At 33.6% G+C, this 21,134-nt stretch overlaps 1 protein-coding gene across 7 annotated transcripts in view; it reads right to left on the reverse strand.

The window, feature by feature from the left end:
* LOC128981961 (serine/threonine-protein kinase MRCK alpha-like) overlaps positions 1-21,134 on the reverse strand; it is a 79,492-nt gene that overhangs the window by 24,671 nt on the left and 33,687 nt on the right. For 5 of the 7 annotated variants that reach the window (XM_054400969.1, XM_054400964.1, XM_054400966.1 and 2 more), the window contains exons 14-22: positions 20,945-21,051; positions 20,186-20,401; positions 19,142-19,394; positions 13,865-14,014; positions 13,251-13,375; positions 12,037-12,145; positions 11,326-11,474; positions 10,358-10,464; positions 480-500 (exon numbers count right to left, since the gene is read on the reverse strand). In XM_054400969.1, the coding sequence (XP_054256944.1) occupies positions 480-500; positions 10,358-10,464; positions 11,326-11,474; positions 12,037-12,145; positions 13,251-13,375; positions 13,865-14,014; positions 19,142-19,394; positions 20,186-20,401; positions 20,945-21,051 (1,237 nt within the window). The remainder of the gene's footprint in view (positions 1-479; positions 501-10,357; positions 10,465-11,325; positions 11,475-12,036; positions 12,146-13,250; positions 13,376-13,864; positions 14,015-19,141; positions 19,395-20,185; positions 20,402-20,944; positions 21,052-21,134) is intronic. The other 2 variants (XM_054400970.1, XM_054400968.1) reach the window with 1 other exon arrangement.

The following is a 21,134-nucleotide window of genomic DNA, read 5'->3' on the forward strand; positions in this document are numbered from 1 at the left end:
TAGGACTTTCCTCGTTTCGTTATGAATCGAATGATACCAGATGAGTCATACTTTCACCCACCAGATACAGACGGTGACAGGTGATGCGCACGCTTCTGTCAACGACCTGACCTTGGCCTACTTAAGAGGATTTGGCGTGCAAAAGTATGTCGTTCGATTCATAACAAAACGAGGAAAGTCCTACAAACATATTTATGATAGCCCAACCTAACATAACCGCAGCAGCGCGCTTTATAGGGTGGCCTCAGGATAATACCAAAGTACCCAAATTAACTTAACGTTTCTATATAAAATCAAACTGCAAGTAAATAAAGTAAAGACTCATTAGTGTTTATGGGAATTAGCGAATAAAAATACAGTGTTATTTTGAACTTTGACTTACACTTTTTTGAAATAATCAATCCCTAAATGTGTTAGTTTAAAAACTTTTGTTAAAACAACACAACAATAAAACACATTTAAAACAGAAAATTGCTTACCGTTGACTACATCCCCAAAGGCTGCAGAGAGAAAAAAGGATAAGTAAATCATGGAATTAGAAACTGACCATAGATCTTAAATTGAAGATGATGTTTTGGACAATCACAAACTCAAAGAGTACAAAATTCTATCGTTGAGTAAAAACAGTATTAACTGCTCTACTATAGTGGAATAGATTACAGAATAGGACCGGAACCAGTTCGAGTCGGGTGGGGTGAGGGCAAGCGGTATCCAATAAACTTTCAGAAAACTGTCCACTGTTGCCAAGTTGTGCCACGCACTCAGTCTTTGCCCGACAGCCGACCTGTGCGTTTCGAGCATATCCTCTTGTTTGGTCAAAAAATCGCCTTAAAGTGTGTTAATAATTCGAAACAGGCCAGTAACAAAGCTACAAAAGGCATCACACTCCATTCTACACTCATATTTAGGTTAAAATACGCTCATAGCTGGCGTCCCCATCTCAAATGAATAATTAATATGGTATATTGTATCCTCTTCATTTCCATGTTTATTTTGTTTCATGTATCAAACAATAAGCTGAGCAATATTTTACAAGATTTTTAGAACTGCTATACAAATTGTTTGGTCATATAAACTTACTGTTAAATTTATTAATTTGATCCTACTAATATTATAAATGAGAAAGTTTGGATGTATGGATGTATGTTTGTGACAAGTGAACGCGAAAAATACTGGTCGGATTGGGCTGAAATTTGGCATGATGATAGCTCACATTCCCGATTAACATATAGGCATATTCTTATTTCAAAAATCCTTTCGGGCTCCGCCCCAGTGGCTCTGGAGTTTCCCATGTTAACCTTATGAGAAATGAAATTATTGAATCTTAACAGCTGTTTCAATTAAACAAGTTGGTTCTGTTCTGTGATGTTCAATAGCATTAAAGTTACAAAAATTACCAACAGGGTGCAGCAGTATTATTTCTTTTACATTTATGACAACAGCTAATTTGCAACCAAAAGGTGAGTGAGCGTAGCGAACGAACTTCAACCTGGAGGCGAGTTAGCGTAGCGAACGAGCTAACCTGAAGGCAAGTGAGCGCAGCGAACGAGCTCCAACCTAAAGGTGAGTGAGCGTAGCGAACGAGCTCCAACCTAAAGGTGAGTGAGCGTAGCGAACAAACTTCAACCAGGACGTGATTGAGCCATGCGAACGAGATAATCTTGAAAATTAAGAAGTTAAACGGGGCAAAGCCCGCGGGTTACAGCTAGTGTTTATATATTTTCAAAAACTGCACCTGGTAGCTGTTTGAGCCATTTTAAAGATAATTGTGTAGCAAATAATCAAACCATAATAATGTATGGGATGAATTTTGTGTTCCATACGATATAAAAATATAACAATACTAACAAATAGGGCCTACCACCAAGAACAAATAAATTATTAATTTGTAGTGTTGATCAACTGAACTACCCTACAAGTGGGACGATAGAGGGGGGTGCCGGGCTCTAGGTGAAAGTCAGCTCACCGGCCAAGAACGAAGTAGCAACGTCGCATCCCCTACCTCTTCAAAGGCCAGTTCTATTCTGTAATCTATTCCACTATAGTATAACAGATTTTTTGTTGAACTCTTCTTCATATTTAACCTTTAGTAATATTCTTGGCAAGGATATCTTGAACAAACGGCACCCCTAATAACTGGATCCGAAAAGGTTCAATTCAAAATCCTGGCCTAGAGCCTTTCCTTGAACAACCGAAGACAGCTTATTTGAATAAAGGACATGGGCATGGGATATATACTATGACGTTGAAAAGTGCATGATCTATATTCAAAATTATGAAAGAAAGTTTAAGAATTAGTAAAAACACATTTTGTTTAAAAATCCTACACTCAAAAATTATTTGTGATCACATTTTCTGGTATACACCATTGAGTTTTCAATGCATCTTTTCCTTAGTTGTTTGAATACTTTACCAATTTAGCTGGACATAAAACATAAATAATTAACTGTAAATAAAATTAAAATGTATTATAACAAAATTTAACACTTTAAATAAAAGTTAGTGTTTAACAACACAACAAAAAATGTTAACACAAGATTTTATGTTGTAGTACACTCAAGATTACTGAAGCGTTTCAAATATTTTTTCTGGCTGGATAAAACAGTACTAGATTCTTTTGCTTGAAATATTAAAAGTTAAAAATGATCATGGTTTTTTTCATTTTTTTTAAAGCTTTTACAATTTGCTTCATTTGTCCAAGTATGTTTAAATAGGTTTACATTGCATCCAACGAACAATCTGGTAATTTAATAAAGTTAGGATTTGTGAAAAGCAAATTTTAAATGACTTTTTGAAAACCCTAACGGCCCTAACTACTTAATATGTTTTTAGATGATTTATCTAACTGTAAATAGCACACTCCTTGATTGGACATCTATAACGCTAACTATACATTTAAACATTAAAGAGTTCTATCAAGAGAACCTAACTATACCTGGCCACCTGAAATGGACGTTTCCATGCATTATAAGCAAAAGCGTGGGCTTTAAGTTTCAACAGGCCGACAAGGGAATAAGTGATATAACAACTGTCCCTTCGATAGATTTAATCGAGGCCACATGAAACGAACAAACTACTGGAATTTTTTCAGATTTTTAAAATTGACGATGAAAGAATAAGCCTTGAACATGCATATTTGAATTTGCTTGGAGATAATAATAAACCCAATTTGTCAAGTAATAGGATTATTTCAACTTTGCTAAATTATTTTACCAACAAGGAGTTTAAATGATTATGAAGGTACTCATCACTTCTTTAGACAACCACAGTACAAACCTTGAAAAAAATTAACATTAACAGTATGTTCACTGTTCAGTAATGTACGAATAAAAACAATTTTTAATGTAAAAAGTTTAAACACATTTATTTTGTTGTATGAAAAAGAGCACCACCGTCTATCTGGTACTAAGGTTAGTTAAGCTCCACAAAAATGATGAAAAAAAAACCAAGAAACAAAACTCAGTTAATTTAAAACAAACCCATCTAAATGACACTAAATCACTTTTTTCACTGCAACAAAAACAAAACAGCAGTTGCTTGGTGTAAGCAACAACCACAGAGGTAAAATCAGTTATGGATTACACCCGATTGAAACAAAAGCAAAAAGAGGTTAACTTAGGTAACTGATAATCAATGCATTTTTTAGTTTTGGGGAAAAATTAATTGATCGTATTCTCGGGAGGAAAAAATATTTAAAGAAAGAAATCAATGGAGTCGGTGATTAAAAACTTGATTGAGTATGCTGACAAACTACAATATTTTACATAATAGAAAGATTTAAGTTTTCAAATTTTACACATTTGAACTAAGACATGAATTAATATAAAAAAATGAAACCAAAACAGTGGATGTATTTCCAAAAAATTAATATTTTACAATGATTTACTGACAAAAAAAAATGGATTGATTAAAAATTTGTGGAAAATAAATAGATAGGGACAAGCTAACTTGAACCCAAGGGACTGTGCTCGAGTCGGCTATTGTTTACTGAATTGATAGCTTCTCTCAAATAAAATTTGATACAAAATTGTATACAAATCTGTCAGCATTTACATATTTTAATTTGCTTCTAGTAATGGAATAAAATATTTAACATAGACCGATTTGTGTAAAATTTGGCACCAAAATTAACAACAATTGTTAGAGAACCAATCAGTAGCGGAACCTGAGAACAATAGCCAGCTAGGATACAAGTCCAATCTTTAAGCCATGTTAGCTTGTTCATGACTGTACTTTAATTAAATATCATAACAAGGAAATCTAATGACTCTGGCAACGTTGAGTGAGGGACGAGATGTTATCGCGTTAGTATCACTGTCGGGGCGGGGGCGCAACTTGCAACGCACACTCTACTTTACCATTAGCGGTGGCCAGGTGGTTTCCCTTATCTCAGAAATACATTCGAATAAGCAGCAGAAGAAGTCCCCAAAGACAGCTGGTGACTCCAATAAACAGGGGCATTTTGTCTACAAATAAACATTTGCATCAACTTCCGCTACAGAAGCTTCTAAAAGGCACGTCCTTGGCGTAGTACTTGAGTCACTTCAAATATTTTTGTCCCCAAATAACATTGATGATGATGAAATAACATGAGTTACGTCAAGTCACTTAAGAAACCTGAGAAAAGTCTGAAGTGTAAAATGTTATATACTGTATTGAATAAAAAGTGATTTTTAGTCATTGAATTATTGTCTTTGAATTTTGAAGGGAGTTTGTATGCATGTTAAATATTACACTAATTCTTCTAAATGAAAAATCAAATTTTTTATTTTGTTTTGTTCAAGATGATATGCATATTTTATTTCTTAAGAATCAAAATTGTAAAGTAGCCACAATTCTGCTTTAAAATTTATCTACTAAAGCTCAGAAGGGTTTGCATAAAAGCCTGAAATAAATCATGGATGAAATAAAGGAATGAAAACCACATAATTGAGGAAGTCCAACTTACATATATTTTTAAATATCCATTCATTTATACAAAATATTATTCACAGATCACGGTTATGCTTGTCCATGTGTTAAAACGATGATAAGGGATAAACATTGAGATTTTTCAGGAATCCAAATAAGGCTAATTCTTTCTTAGCTAATTTTTTTCCAATCTCTCTTATTTTTGAATGTAAATATGACAACATAATAAAAAAAATTAAATTGGTGTTTTAAATTTGTTTACATTAACACAAATTTAGGTAAACTTAGGGATTTTATCATGTGCTGCTATGTTTTGGTGAATTTCCCCAATAGGGAAAAAGTTATTACCTTAGATGAATTCTGTAAGAACCATAAAACAATTTATTTTTATGTCTCCAGGGGCCCAACCAATTTTGTATATTGAAGCGTTGTTGTAGAATAAAGGGCTACATAGAAAATTCCAAGAAAACTGAATATTTAAAATTGCCATTTTGTTCTTATAGAGAAAAAGTAAACCCTTGTAGTTTGCTTAATTATTTTGATCAATTTAGGCAAATTTATTTCTTTTAGACTATACTATTAACATTTTACAAACAAAAGGACTATTTCCCTTCCCTGTAAACAGCAAACCTAGGTCATGGTTAAACCTAATTCTATAAATAGGGAATAAATCCAAAATATTTAAGGAAAAATGTTAGTAAAAATCCAATCAGGCAATTTTAAAATTCCTTGGTCTGCAGGAATGCTGCAGCGGGGGTATTTGTAGTAATAACAAACCCAAATATTGAACCAATAATAAAACAGACAATTATTAAGCCAAAGTTTTTGGGTATCAAAGGAGAAATTAACAACAAATAAACCCCATTTTAAATACCGACTATTGTTTATAAAGATTTCTTCTTACCAAGAATTGACATACAAGAATTAAGTTATATCATTCTCGTTCTTTCTTTTTCTAGATAATATCCTGAGAAAAAACCAATCATTTTAAATTAACCATAAACTATACAACAGATTAATATAATTACACTTGGTGAATGGAAAATAAAAACAAAGGAGAGAGAAAAACTACAAATGTAAACAAAGTTTATTTCTAAAATACTGTAGAGGATATATATAATATATATTATTAATATCTAGTTCTAGCAGTAGTCTATTGTACATGCACTATTTTATAGAGTTTTGAGAAAAAAATGGAAGGAGACAAAATTACCAAAAGTAAATAAATAATTGTAACACCTTCAACGAATCACACCACAAGGTTAGTTTTTTTGATATTACCTTTACTATAAAAATAATTTAATGTTTGGTGAAAAAATACATGCAGCATCACAAAAAGTCTATACAGTAGAACCTCGATTAACCAGGAGCGGACCAACCGGGTGGCGGATCAACCGTAGTTAATATACGCCTCTAAAATTATGTTACATAGCTAACCTCATTGTTCAAGAAAAAATTTTAAAATATGTTTCTTTAGTTGTTTATTTATTTGTAGTAGGCTCCCACATTATTGCTTTTGAAACATCACAGTTCATTTGATAAATAAAATGGAAGCAAGACAAAGAAATATTGATCGGTAGCTTCAAGGTCAAGCTATCCATCCATTGACATTCTTCTGTCCTGAAACAGCATGTAGCACTAGCCTATGACCAGCAGTAGGTACTTGAATTTCTTACGTTCTGTTCTTTATGATTAATTGATGTACAGTGTTTGCATTTTTTTATTTTCTTGAGTAAAAGTTTTAAGAAGCTGTTATTTTAAACGTTACAGTTTCTATTACAAAACCAAGGTTGATGACTTAACATGTCATGATTGCGCAGTTTTCTACTAATTGTATTTTGGTGATTTAATATGCAAATTTGCAGTTTTAGGCTTTTTTTATGGGTTTGAAATATTTTTTTATGTCATGTTGGTAGGGGTGGGCGAGTACTCGACCTTCGAGTAATTACTCGAGTTTTTTCAAATACTCGACCTCGAGTCGAGTAGTAATTACTACTCGAAAATTTCGAGTCGAGTAGTTATAAATAGTGCCAATTCACGATTTTCTACATCCATATTTAATAAATTATATTTTGTTTTGTGTTGATGCCTTATTTAATCCCCATTCCTACAAAAAACAACTATCTAACCTCATATAGGTTAGACCAGCGTAAACCAAATGTTCAACAAACACCCATCGTCATTCGGCAGAGCTAGCAAGAGGACTACTACTACTAACAACAGACTTTCACTTTCCTACAACAGTCAACAATACGTCTCGATAACGATACAGTAAGTTGAAATAAAGCATTGAATGAATCTATCGAATTGCAATAGTCGATAGTCAACAAGGGAGTCTCGTGACTAGTAGGCCTAACAATGGCAGACGATTCTTGAAGATATTATAAAGTACAGTATCAGATTTAGTTTGAACTGCCATAAAAATGTTTTATACCAAAATATAGAAATAACAACATATTTTATACCAAAATATAGAAATACAACAAATAAAAACAACCTATTGTAGCATAATATTTTTTTCAAATTAATCGGTATTGGTGTTTAGTTTTACAAACCGATAAGTTACTGCAAGGAACATCGATGCATCTGAATGACGCAATCTCATTGGGTCTAGGCAAATGGCAGAAAGAAAAGATCAGTTCCACTTTAAACTCAGTGTTGCCAGATGGACGATAATTTTTGTACTTTTACAACTGTGGTATTGGCGTACACAAACTATAAGTATAATTTTCTAATGAGTTTACATAAACATGATTTAAATTAGTCAAACTATTAACTTTTTTTACGAAATAAAAGCTATAACAATTTTATGATAATTTTGCCGACATTCACCATAATGGTGTAATGATAAATATGGCAACGTCAGCCCTGCAAAACAGCTGTTTGATGGGAAAACAAAGCAGAAGCAGACAGCAGGAGCAGACCGACTAGAGAGAGAGAGAGAGAGAGAGAGATAAAGATGGTGACGCATAGCAACAACAAGAACAAAACAAAACAATGGATTGGAGTGAAGTTATGTCAACGTCAGTTTTGAATGTTTTTACTTTGAAGTGAATTTGTAACTTAAAAAAATCAAATTGATTTTGTTAGTGGAAGTTTAATAGAAAGTAAAATAAACATATTCTGTTTGTGATTTTGATTGTGCAATTTTCAATCTGGTGGTAGAAACATGACAACTACAGTTTGAATTGTAACTTAACCTAGAAAATGTGAGTTTAAAAAGAAAGGCCAGATAGGCTATAGTGAAATGTGTTTTAATTTTAAATTAAGTGTTTAATGTGGGATTTTATTTCGAGATAATAGGCCTACTATGTTTTTATTTGATATTTTCAGTCTGTCAGAGACGAGTGACTTGATCATTTTTATAAATGTACTGAGTGAAGAGGATAGCCCTAGTACCCATAACCTTCAAACTTCAGACAGATGAAGTGCTTATCCAAGTGATTACCTATTTTAAAATACCTCATTGATGTTTTTAACTTGTGTTACAATATGTAGTTTGATATAAGTTTTCTGTTAAATAAATAAATTTATTTTTATAAATTCTGTTTCTTATTTGAATTGAAATTATTCTTAAAGTTAGGTACCTTATTAAGTTAGTTAGTTAGGTTGATTATCATGTTAGTGAGGAGGAATTAAAGGCAAGAAAAAATAAAACACACAATAACAAGTGATGTGTAGGCCTAAATAATTTAATGCTGCAGCCATCAAGTAGTCTAGGCCAAATTTTGTATTAGGCCTAAGGTAGGAGGTACTAATAATTAGTAAAGTAACCATATAACTTAGAAAATTTGGTATAAATACTTAAACTACCTATTTAGGCCTAGGCAGGGTTTAGGCTAGGATGAAATTTTTTTCAGCAAAATGCTGCAAACTCTCTGCAAAGACAAAAACTAAGTTAGGCCTAACTGTAGAAAAAATATTATTCAATAACTTAAGCATTTAAAACAAAAAATTCCAGTAGGCTAATATTACATTTGTTTGAACATTACATCTTTCAATTTTATTTGTAGAAAATTTGCCACAGGCCTAGCCTGTAAAACAATGTAAACTTTGCATTTTTAAGTTGTAAATAGCAAGATGCTAAAAATACTACCGCAGCATAAACCCTGGGCCTTGGCCTACTTAACGCGCAACTACTCGACTCGACTCGATACTCGAGTTTTTACTCAAATACTCGACTCGACTCGACTCGAATTGAAAAATCACTACTCGCCCACCCCTACATGTTGGATTAACGTTTCAGTTATCCGTGGTCTCCCTCCCCCCAATTACCCCGGATAATCAAGATTCTACATAGGTACCACTAAATTTAAGATATAACTTCAGAAGATCAACCACTTAAATACAGTACTAGTCAGTGGATATTGTGAGAATATGTCAGAATTGCTGAGAATTGTAAGTATAAAAGCGTAACAGCTTTAAATTGATTTTTACAGTAACAAAAGCACAGTACTCAACTAAGGATTGTGTAATAAACACCGTTATGAGATGGAAACAAGTAAAATATTAAGAGAAGTTTAGAATTGTTTTGAACGAGATAACTTTATTTTGCTTTTCAATGGGTTATTATATTTATCAAGGTGTTATTTAAAAAACAAGTTGGATGATATCAATACTTTATTTATTGATAAAAAATTACAATATTATAGCAATACATAATTAACTAAAAACTGAAACTCCTGAAAAATAATTTTCTGTCTTCGAGAAATAAGAAAAACTAAATAAAAATAATTTATTGGGAAGAGAATATAAGTGATAGTAAATTTTGAGAGTGTAGAGAAAAGATTTAAATAAAATAAACAGAATAGAAGACACAATTTCCTAAGATTTAGGATGGTTGTTGAAATAGCAAACTTATCTGAATGGAAAAGAGACCATACTGGAAACTTTCACTGTACACAATTAAAATAAAATATTTCACCATACACAGAATTCTCTACAAAGGAAGTTTTAGTTCAACATTACAATGTCATCTGGTCCAAGATGACTTCGGAGTTGTGAAATATGTAACTCATTGTGTACAAGGTTTTGAAGTCTTAGACCAAAACTCATTCTATTCCATTCAGGCAAGCCTGTTAACCCAACAACATTCCTTACAAAATAATTTTGGTTACGTTTTTTTTAATAGTAAAACCAACCTAATGTTTCCCTAAAAGACAATAATTGGTTTCACCGAATACTTAGAAAACCTCTTAATTTACAAGTATGGAAGTATTCCACACAATTATTCTACTCATTTAATCCAACTGAGTATATATCACACCACAAGTTATAACTGAGTACCACTTACTATCACAGTTTACATTACTCTTTGACTAGCTTTAAGTAAGAATCCATTAGGTAAAATGACTAGAAGTTGTTACTAAGTGTCCGTTGACTATAGGCCTACAGCAAGCAGCTACAACTACAGCAGAGGCGAGAGCATGCAAGCGTCTTTACTCACATCCTTCGCCTGAGTCCAGACGACCTTGTAACTCCTTAATCTGCATCTCCTTGCGCTTCAGTTCGTGAGAGATGCTGTCGTAACGCTGCCTGAAGTCTCGCAACTCTCTGTAAACACAACTTGGTTAATATACAATTACACAAATACTTGTCAATTGGAATATGTAACAAAATTCATCGTGTTCCTGCTAATAAGTCTCAATAATCCTTGTCTCGTCAGGTAAATAATTTGTTCTTACACTTGCTCTATGTTTCCCTTCAGCATTTTAAACAATTAAATAATTAAACCTGAAAAAACTGTGACAAACTCTTTTTTAAAGGAACTGGGTTTACTGAGGGAAAACCTGAGTAAGGGGCCAAATATACACAAGTAGGAACTTTTCATAACATAATTCACTTAATATCCGTTGTCCGGATTAGTTATTCAGGGTAGCCACACTACCCCTAGAAAAAATTAAATTTTTCCCAGTTGCCAGGTGGGACACCTTTTTACTATGTGTCAGTAGCTCCCCTAGCTCGGGTTTAGTCGAGCTGAGCCAATCGTATATTTCCGTGATCGAGAAAAGTATTTGAGAAGACACGCGATAGAAAAATGAACAATTTCGTGGTGATCACAGGTGATGTTCACGATTTCACCATGACCTCAGAAGATGTTCTCAATTTTGGCTGTGAACGGGTAAAACGTTCACGATTTCAGCTTGTCAACCAGATGTTTCTGTTTCAAGACCAGCCACTAAATTTCACTCATTGGGACAGGCACATTTGGCTTTTCTTGTTAGTTCTAGGTTACTGTAACCGCTAGTGTGACTCATTGCCGCTACATCTTACACAGGTTAGGTTTACAGTAACATTCGGTTGTGATCTAACCCTAGCAAAAAATTAACAATAGGTTTTTTCGAATGATAAAACCGCGTAGATGAATGTTTTCATTTTCCGTTTCACAGCAACCTCAACCAATGAAGGACTTACTTCTGAGAGGCCACCAGATCAGATCTGGTCTTGCTAAGCTCCTCACTGATAGCTGTCTTGGCTTGTATCTCTGACTGAAGGCTGCTCTGTAGATTCAACAACTCCATCTTCTCAAGCTTCTGCGACCGACGATTCCTCCAATTTTTGTCCTGGGAATCAAACAAGTTAATCAACAGGATTAATCCATGGTCTTGTCCTAAGTGATGATATAACTGTCAACGAGGAAAACAACCTACTTACTGATTGCCAAGAAAAAAACATTGTTGATCAAATGTATATTACTTGTACATTCCATTTATTACCTCCCATTAGGGACTCCGAAAACATGGTTAATGTATCTTGACAGATAATATTTGATTACAAATGCCAATAGATGTTAGTAAATATTGGTTAATGGAAGGATTTTCTCAAGATTAAATCCTAAGCGTAGCTTTTACTCCAAGTTTTAAAATACAGGTAAATAGTGCTTTTAACGTACACGGTAAAACTTCAATACTGAAATCCTAAGCAATAAGGGTGGCTTTTGGCAAATTCAACCTCCAAATCTTCAGATATTGTAAAAAAAGAACTTCATAACTCATAAACTTCATAATCTTCATAACTTGGTAGTACGAACCTATATCAGAATTGAGCCTTAACAACGTCCCACTTTAAAATTGAACCCCCCTATTGTTTCTAACAAGTTTACGCTGATTGTCAGTAGGGACTTACCGAGGTGGGGACGTTGGCTATGCCAGCATGTTTTAGGAACTCTAACTCTTCAGTCATCTTGGTGGCAAGTGCTTGTAGATAGCCTCTCGCATCCTTCTCATCACTCACCCTGAAATGTACAATAGTTGGGTTTGTACAAGACTTCATTTCAACTACTACAGCTACAACATCTTATAAAGAAAATTTACTAGACAATACTCTTACTATAAGTTGTGCAGTAAAAATATCTAAAAGATTTAACTTACATTTGTTTTTAAAAAATTATATGGTAATAATTTGGCCAACATAATGCACATATTTAAACAATAAAAAAATAATTATAATTGATCTAAATCTAAAACAAAATTAGGTACTAAATACAGTAAAGTAAAATATTCATTAAATATTGTTTTAGAAAAGTAAATAATTTTGAAACGTCAAACTCAACTCAAGAAAAATCCATGTTGCTGATGATTGATTTTAAATTTTTTGGAATTTAACATAAATAAAAATATATGTGACAAAAGGAGGAGAGCCCTCTCCTATAGATGGGTTTTAGAGAAATAACCTACTCTGAAAAGTCCTACATCTGGACGAAATATCATTTTTATTTTGTGTAACTTTCTAGGGAAACAATAAACTAGATATTTTTATGTTAATATATTCCATTTTCACTTAAGTTAGAATGGTACTTTCCTGTTAAAGGGAACATTCATTATTATCGATGATTTTTTCTCGATATATCGATTTTAACAAATTGAAACATATTAGCTGACAACTACGATAAATATTGTTCTGTATCAACAAACAATAATGAAATGAAACTGTTATAAAAAAATAACCTAACCAAACTTGCTGTGTAACATTTGAAAATTCCGTGTTTAACTTGCCTATTCTGTTATCAAACGGAATTTTTAATTGGTACAGCAAGTTCGGTTGTTATGTTAGGTTATCTTAGAACAGTTTCATTTCTTAATCCATATTTTAGCCTAAACAAGATCAGTTGTCAACTTGTGACAATCGGAAAACAAAAATATCGATATATCTAGAAAAAAAATCATCGATAATAATGAATGTTCCCTTTAACAGGAAAGTACCGTTAGAATTTATTTTATCTACACTAGACCTAGAGTAGAAGAATATCAGTAACTTACCTGACAGATTAGTCTATGGACTAAAAGGTACTTATAACACTAAAAAATATTATATAAATAAATATTAACAAAAGTTGTTACCATTGTATGATCTCTGTAATCTGTGCCTCCCACTGAGCTATGGCCTCTTGTTTGGTTCTCAATTCCTCGTACTCATCTTCTCTTAACCTCCTCTCCGACTGCAGCCTGCTCAGTTCATCACTCATCTGCAAACAAGCGTTAGTTAATCTTCTAACATGTATTAGTGTCGGATCCAGTTTATTGTTACTTGCTAGTATATTATAGATAGTTTAGTTAGTTATAGTTTGTTGTTAGTATATTATAGATTATATTGTACTTCTACTTCGACCACAGCTTTTAAATAAAATATAAATGGGTTGATTATGATTCATCAAAGCCTTCAATAACAATCCCCATGAATCTCCCGCAACCATTTCAACATCATGCTCATTTCCCTTTCAGCAATGTGGTGAATCTTTGATTCGGCAATCTTCTGTGATCGCAAAAATTTAATTTATAGCCATCCTGGTGCTAATATAATTTAAATCCAACAAAAATCACCAATAAGCTCGAGGGAAGAGGCTATTATTGTGGTGTATAGATTCTGTCTTCCCAAAAAATCACTACATCTTCACAAAACCCTGTAACCACAGCTCTTGCACGTAAAAAGCCATAGGAACTGAAACAACTCGTACCTTTTCCACCTCCAGAATGAGATTCTTGTTCTCCTCTAGCAGCATTAGTTTGTCTCTATCATGTCGTCGAGACAGCTCTGCAATGGTCTCTTCACTGTCTGTTAGATTCTCCAGTCGTGAAGAGTCCAACTTATCTTTGGCCATTTGTACCTGAGTAAACATTTAGCCATTTTTAAATCGTTCAGGAAAAATATAGGCCTACCTACCTTTCAATAAATCTTTAAACGTAACAAATAACAGCCAAGCCATATTACCAAATGTTACCAGTCAAATAATCATGTAAGGGTTTAAAATTACTTTACTAATATTCATAACAAATTTATAAAAATGTATATTAACAAGAAAGCCCCCTTGTAATTTTGAACATCAAAAACATTTCAAATTTTAATTACTGACACAATGTTTGCAAGTTCTTCTACTGATTTAATACTAACATGGCTTTGGGAAATATTAATTTTATAAGTATTTATATGGTTTCGTAGCAGTAGCACACTAAATTACTGTACAGTAAATTCAAAAGTTTGACATAAGCTTTATTTCAACTGAGACTATAGAGAGTTACTGGAAAAACAAGTTACATTTTTGGCCAGATTTATTTAGTTTCTAAAGCTCCAAAATATCGTGTTCTAGACTAACTAATAAGCTTACGACTAACTAACAAAGTCTTACTTACTTTGAACTAGATTTCCCAACGAAAAACGAGAGCAACACATAGATAAATATATTAGCTTTATATTAAGTTGCATGTAATAACAATAATCACACTACACTTTGGGGTAAAATACAAACTTAGTTAGATCCAGTACACCGAAAATATTTAATAATGTTTTCAGATGTTATTTAATATTTTAAACTCTTGGGAATATATTTAATACAAGTATTCTTTGGTTTATGGATGGGTGTAATAACATAATGTTCTTTAAAATACATTTAAATATAAAAAAATGTTCACCCTCAATTTTCCTGAAAAGATATGAAATTAAAGTTAGTTGGATGAAGAGAGGTCCATTTTGATTTTTAGCTGTTTAAAAAGTTCCAGCGAGCACCTTTTAAAAGTCCTTGGAGTCTAGACACTCTAACTCCTAAAACAATTAAACAACTGCAAAGAAAATGTCTAATCTCACAGTCAACTGGATAGGCCTATTTAAATTAAATTACAATCACTTTGGAATTTGAACAAACAATATTTTGAGATGGTAAGTAGCTCCTTAGAGACTCTTTAAAATTATCCAAGATGGTCGCTAGCCTCCAACGACTCTTACACTTTTAATTTAAGTTACTGAAACTCTAACTTTTTTTCAATTAGCTGTTGAAGTTTATACGGATGAAACTTACATCACAGAACTTTCCCCATGTACAATAAACCCGTAAATAACCAAAACAAAAGGGAGCAAAACCGTTTAGGATAACTTATTTTTTCGGTTGTTTGCTGTTGTCTTACTCAACTCATAACTGAATACAGAAACTTATTTCTTGCCAGTTGTTTTCTGAACTTTATCTGTAACACTACAAAATCCATATCCTAATCTGATCCTTTACATTTACTGATGTGGCGGCAGTCAATTCCCGTTGCCTACCCCAGTTTATAATTTCTTAAATGCCTATGATGGTATAGGTTTAACAGGGTAGGGTTGAACAAGGTTTCCTGTATGTACACTATATAATACTTCAGTTAACAAGTTCTGGGAATGAATTTCTGTAGACATTTAGCACGATGGCCACCGGGAAATTCTCCTTACAGTAGTTGGTACGACTCCTGGGGAGGGCATTTTGGTAGTGGGGGTATAGCTGACGAGCCGTAGTCTAGCTTTGGAAAGTGCTTTTCGTGGCAGTCAGTGACATTAACATTGAGCGAAGGTACTAGTTGTGCGTGAAAATTGGAAATTAAAAATCGATGAAATTTTACTTGTTCAATGTTTACGTCATTGACTGCTGTTGAAGGACGTCCACTACGAGAGTCATCGTCAATACTTTAACGGCCTTCACAAAACCGTTTGTGCCACTCATAAACTTGACATTTCTTCATTGCCTCTTCTCCATAAGCTTGAATAAACAACTCAAGAGTCCCGCTAGGTGGCTTTTTAAAGTAAAACACATAACTTAATGTTAGCACGCTGTTCGTTAAGTTCCATTTTTCAATGCAGGTACATGACCGACAGTAACCGACAATGTAGACTTGCAGCAGGTACACAAAAAGTAATGATGTGTCAAAACCGAATCTCAAATCTCAAAACCATCAAAACTTAGGAAAAGGTTCGGTTTCAAGATTCGATCACCAAGTTTCGAGATTCAAAAGTTTTGAAATTCAAGATTTTAGCAGTTTTATTTTTGAAACTGCTGACATTTATTTGTGCCATTGTTATTGTTTTTAACACTGTTTCCAAACAAGCTGGTAGCAACAGAGCAAACATCACCATTAATAGTAATGAAACAAGTAAATTTTATTCTGAACTTCAAAAGGTATCTTAAATATAGGGGTCTGCGGGTCAGACTTTTTTGATTCGGGTCGGGTCGGGTCGGGCCGATAATTTTGGTCCTCGGGTTTCGGGCCAAAATCGGGTCGGGCCAAAAATTATTAATTACCAAATTTTTTTTCTTTTTTTAACTCTTATCTGTGTTTATAATATTACTTGAAAATAATATATGGAAAAAGATTGTATTTATGTATATTATTTCATGTTCATAACTTATTTACAGCTTAGGAGTTGCCTCAACTGCAAGAAAGAAGAAAATAGTTTTTTTATCAAGCCATTCTTTCCCATTTTCATAACTGTTGAAATATCTAAACAGCTATATTACAACAAGTTTGTAATGGAACTTAATATAAATGGATCATAAACAAATCAATTAACCTTATCACAAGTTTAGGGCCTGTGGACTGGCTTCAAGACTGCAAGCAAGAAGAAAATAAAAATTCTATGTTTCCACCATGCAATATGAATCATTCATTCCCTGCCTCCTAACCTCCAAGTACAAAAACCTCACACTTACAATAGCATTATTAGTTACATCATCATAAATAAAGAATTATCTATTATTGGCATTAGTAGGCCTACAGCTTTACATTGGAATTATTTTTTATAGGGCCTAAAATAGTAATAGACTAAGCAACATGACAAGTGGAGAACTCATTGAAGAAAAGATATTGTGTTAACTAATTTACTATAAAACTCTAAAACAATAAATAACACACATACATTGTTTATGGTATAGTTATAGTAAAGACTGTAAAAATTGCATATCATGTCATACACAGTTATAGATACACAGTTATAGGCACAGTTATAGGTATTGCAAGAGATTAAAATCCTAAAACAACTGATTTTAGATAATAAATGAAAAGAATTAAAAATCCATAAACTCAAGTCAAACAATATCACAATTATTAGGTACTTGAAAAGGAACTCTTAATATAGAAAGTTATATTAAATCAAGAGAAAAGAAAGTTAAATGCTAATTTGGCAACATAAGCAGACAGCAGAGACATTATAGTGCCCTAATTAGCAACACAACTCAAATGTTTTTATACTGTAAGTCAATGTTTTTGAAACTGTAGGGTCTTTTTCTCGGAAGGAAGGGTAGTAGAATGTAAACAAAAAACCATGAATCACTCTCACAGCCGGGCCCGGGACACTCAAGGTTACAGACCCTCCCCCTCCCCTCCCCTCCCATCTTACACAACCCGAGCCAGGCCCGTGGACACTCAAGGTCATAGACCCTCCCCCTCCCCCTACCACTATTACACCACCCGGTTGTTCCAATTGCTGACAAAATACAAGTAACAAAACAAGGAAGTAGAGACAAAAAGATATATTTTCTTTATTCAAAAATATAAAACTGTTACAGATAATTTCCAAAGAAATTAATTCATGGTAGTTTGTGTCTTGTAAATATTGTATTGGATCTTAGAAATATCTCTTTTGAAACTCAATCTAACTTAAGAAAAAAATAATTTTACTGATGAAAACTTTCATAAAATTATAAAATATTTAGGCCTAACCTCTTTGTAGACTTGTTGATACTTGATACTTAAAAAAAAAAATTAAATGGTGACCATAAAATGCCGAACCAGACGATCAGAAGTGTTGTTTTGTTTTGTTACTGAATGGCAAAAAGGACAATAGGAAAATAAAAGAACAAGATACAGATCTGTACACTATATCAGATATTTCTTTTGTTTATAATTTATTATGTAAATAAAATACTAAAATATAATTTAAACTAGGTATGGAATAAGCAATAAATAATTAAACTGGTACCTCTGGATAAATAGTCTTTCTTTTGACTTCGTTTCTTTGCACTGTTGCGTCACGGCTTTTGTTTTGTCAGTAGACGACTGGCTCTGGCTAGTGACAGTAAGGCAATAATTGCTCTGTTGTGTCTTTGTTCATAAACGTGAGCAAACTTAATATTTAATTCTAATTTTAACATTTTAATTCCTCTGTAATAATGTATATAAGAGTGTTTCTTTGAAAATTACTTATTATAACTTTAAAAATAGCCTAATAATTATTTTTTTTGGCCTGACCCGATCTTGGCCCGAACAAATCTCTGACCCGACCCGGTCTCTCGGGCCTTCCGCTGGCCCGACCCGACCCGAAAAAATCGGGGACCTGCAGACCCCTACTTAAATAGGTACTCTAACTGGTACAGTTCAGTTTCACATCAATATTTACTAAACACAAAGAAATATTGAACCACTACATGTTCTAATTAATCTAATATTCATGTTTTGTTTCTTGTTAGAAGTTTAATTTATTTTTTTTGTTGGTCGTTTATAAAAAAATTATGTTGTATTGGGTTTTAAGATTATCAGTCACATTCACATACTGTATTTTATGTTATGTCATGGTCAGGAGGAGTCGATCTCTTTCAGTTTTGATTGCATACTTAAAATTTTATGATTATGTGTATTTTTTGTAACCTTGACCTTTGTAACCAGCTAAGTAAAAAAGTTTCGCGTTTAGGTTTTGAGATTCGAGATTCGGGATTCAATTTTTTAAAGTTTCGGTTTTGAGATTCAAAATTTCAACATCACTAACAAAAAGCGTTTTCCAATTCTAAAATTTTGTCAATGCTAGACTACGGCTTGTCAGCTTTGACCCCCACTACCGAAATGCCCTCCACAGGAGTCGTACTAACTACTGCAAGGTGAATTTCCCGCTGGTGATCGCACTAAATGTCCTTAGAAATTCATTCCGGGAACTTTTTGACTGTTATATGTATTAATATATTATTCTATAGAAATGTCAGCATACTGGTAAGTGCATAGCCTACCTCTCTCTCCAGCATCTCCCGGTGTCCCTCTGCCTCCGCAAGCTGCTCCCTAAGACTGGCAATCTCTATGCTGTACCTCGCCTGCTGTTGTTGTAGAGACTCCTTGTATTGCACCTCTAACCTCTCCACTTCAGCATTCAACCTGGCTATCTCCTGTGAGTGGGTGTTGGGGGACATGGTCAGACTGTCTGTACTGCCGAGAGGCAAGTCTCTCCTCTGTTGCCTCCACCTCTCAGTCTCTTGCTCCATTTGTCTGTCAAACATAAGTGTGTGATCACAAGGAGGAATTCAAATGCTGTTGTTTTCTGCAACTCAAGTGCTTTGTGATATTTAACACTTCCTTCACTCTATATTTTCAAATGTTTAATATTTGTTCATAAAAATATAGATTTAATTTTAAATGAGCAGCACAACCATGATTACAATACTTGATTTTATAGGTCAACTACAATACATAGTTTATCGATTGAAACTATTTGAAAATACCCATCATTATATAGGTAAAATAAATTACAATATCATACCAACTCAAGTCAAAACACTCGATGTTAATAAGTTTGAAGAAAATGTTAAAAGTTGGCTAATTCAAGGTTGTTATTGTTACGAAGTAAAAGATTTTTGAATGATAAACCTAGCGCATATTTAGGATTATAGACAAACAGAAAAGAAGTTGGTTTCATTTGAAAACAGAATTTTGAGAAAAATATGTGGACCTGTAAGAGGGGGGGGGAAGGATGGAGAATAAGACATAACCAAGATATAAGAGACATGTACCATTCCCCAGACATAATAGGAGGAGCAAAGAGCAGAAGACTAAGGTGGGCAGACTAATGAAGTATAGTTTTTAGTTTTTGAACAGACAATTTCAGCTGCTCACTTACAACAACTGTATAGTTTGAAAAATGATGTGAGTGTTGTGTTAAAATAGTACATTCCTATCTTAATTAAGATAAGATACTAGTTCCTTTCGTCACAGTTTTATGGGTTTCCTTCTGAGTAAATTCAAGTACTAACCAAGGCCAGGGTACAAAAGTTCCTAGTTACCTGCAGTATTCCTCACTCCGTTCTCTCAGCTTGCGCTCCTTGCCTGCCTCTGCTATCGCCTCCTCCACCCTCGCCTCCAGCTCCCTCCGTAGCTTCTCCGCCCTCCGCATGTCTTGTCTGAGGGCGTCCACCTTGGCCATGGCCACCTCCAGCTCTTCCTCTTTGTCCCTCACCAGCCGAGACACCTTCTGCTTCTGTTGTCTCAGCTCTGACAATCTGGTGGACAACATCGGGTGAATACTTGACAGTTTGAGTACTAATTGTAGCATTTACTAAATAAAAGGTTGCGGTATTTTTTTGGATTAGGCCAGGGTTTATGGATTTTTTGGTGGATAGTTAAACAACAGGCATACCTAACTGACAAATAGATTAGACAAATAGGTACCGGTAAGCAAGTAGGTCGCTATCCCGACGACATTTCCCGCAATCGTAAAGACGTCATTATCAATCTCCCGGCAGCGCGATATTGCTGCCCATTGGAAAAAATACCGCCTTAGAAAATTCCAAATGAAATGTAATCTCGTCCTGATGATCGTGAATATATTTTCCCTGAAAATTTCCTAAAACTTCAGGGCCTCTACTTTTTTCAAAAAACCTTTGCTCCAAAAAGGTAAAAGGTTTTCGATTTTATCACTAACTAGGATATATAAAATTATCCCTTTCCAGAAACATGAATACATTACAAGTATCATCATTTAGCTTGGGATATGGCTACCATCCTACAAGTTCTAGAGCTGTAAATGTGATTTTTATACTTACTTATCAGTGACTTCAGTGTATTCCGACATTGCTAATTTACGTTGACTTAAAGCATCTTTCAATTCTTTATCCTGAAGTTTCAGTTTCTCCAGCGCATCTTGTTTTTCCTGCCAAACAATTTGAATTTGAAATTAAAAGTGATATAAATAAATATATAAACATAAATATAATAAATATATCCAACATGTAA

The sequence above is a fragment of the Macrosteles quadrilineatus genome, unplaced genomic scaffold (genome assembly GCF_028750875.1).
Source record: "Macrosteles quadrilineatus isolate MER2022 unplaced genomic scaffold, UCM_ALF_1.0 Scaffold_60__1_contigs__length_738512, whole genome shotgun sequence".
NCBI classification, from domain to species: Eukaryota; Metazoa; Arthropoda; class Insecta; order Hemiptera; family Cicadellidae; genus Macrosteles; species Macrosteles quadrilineatus.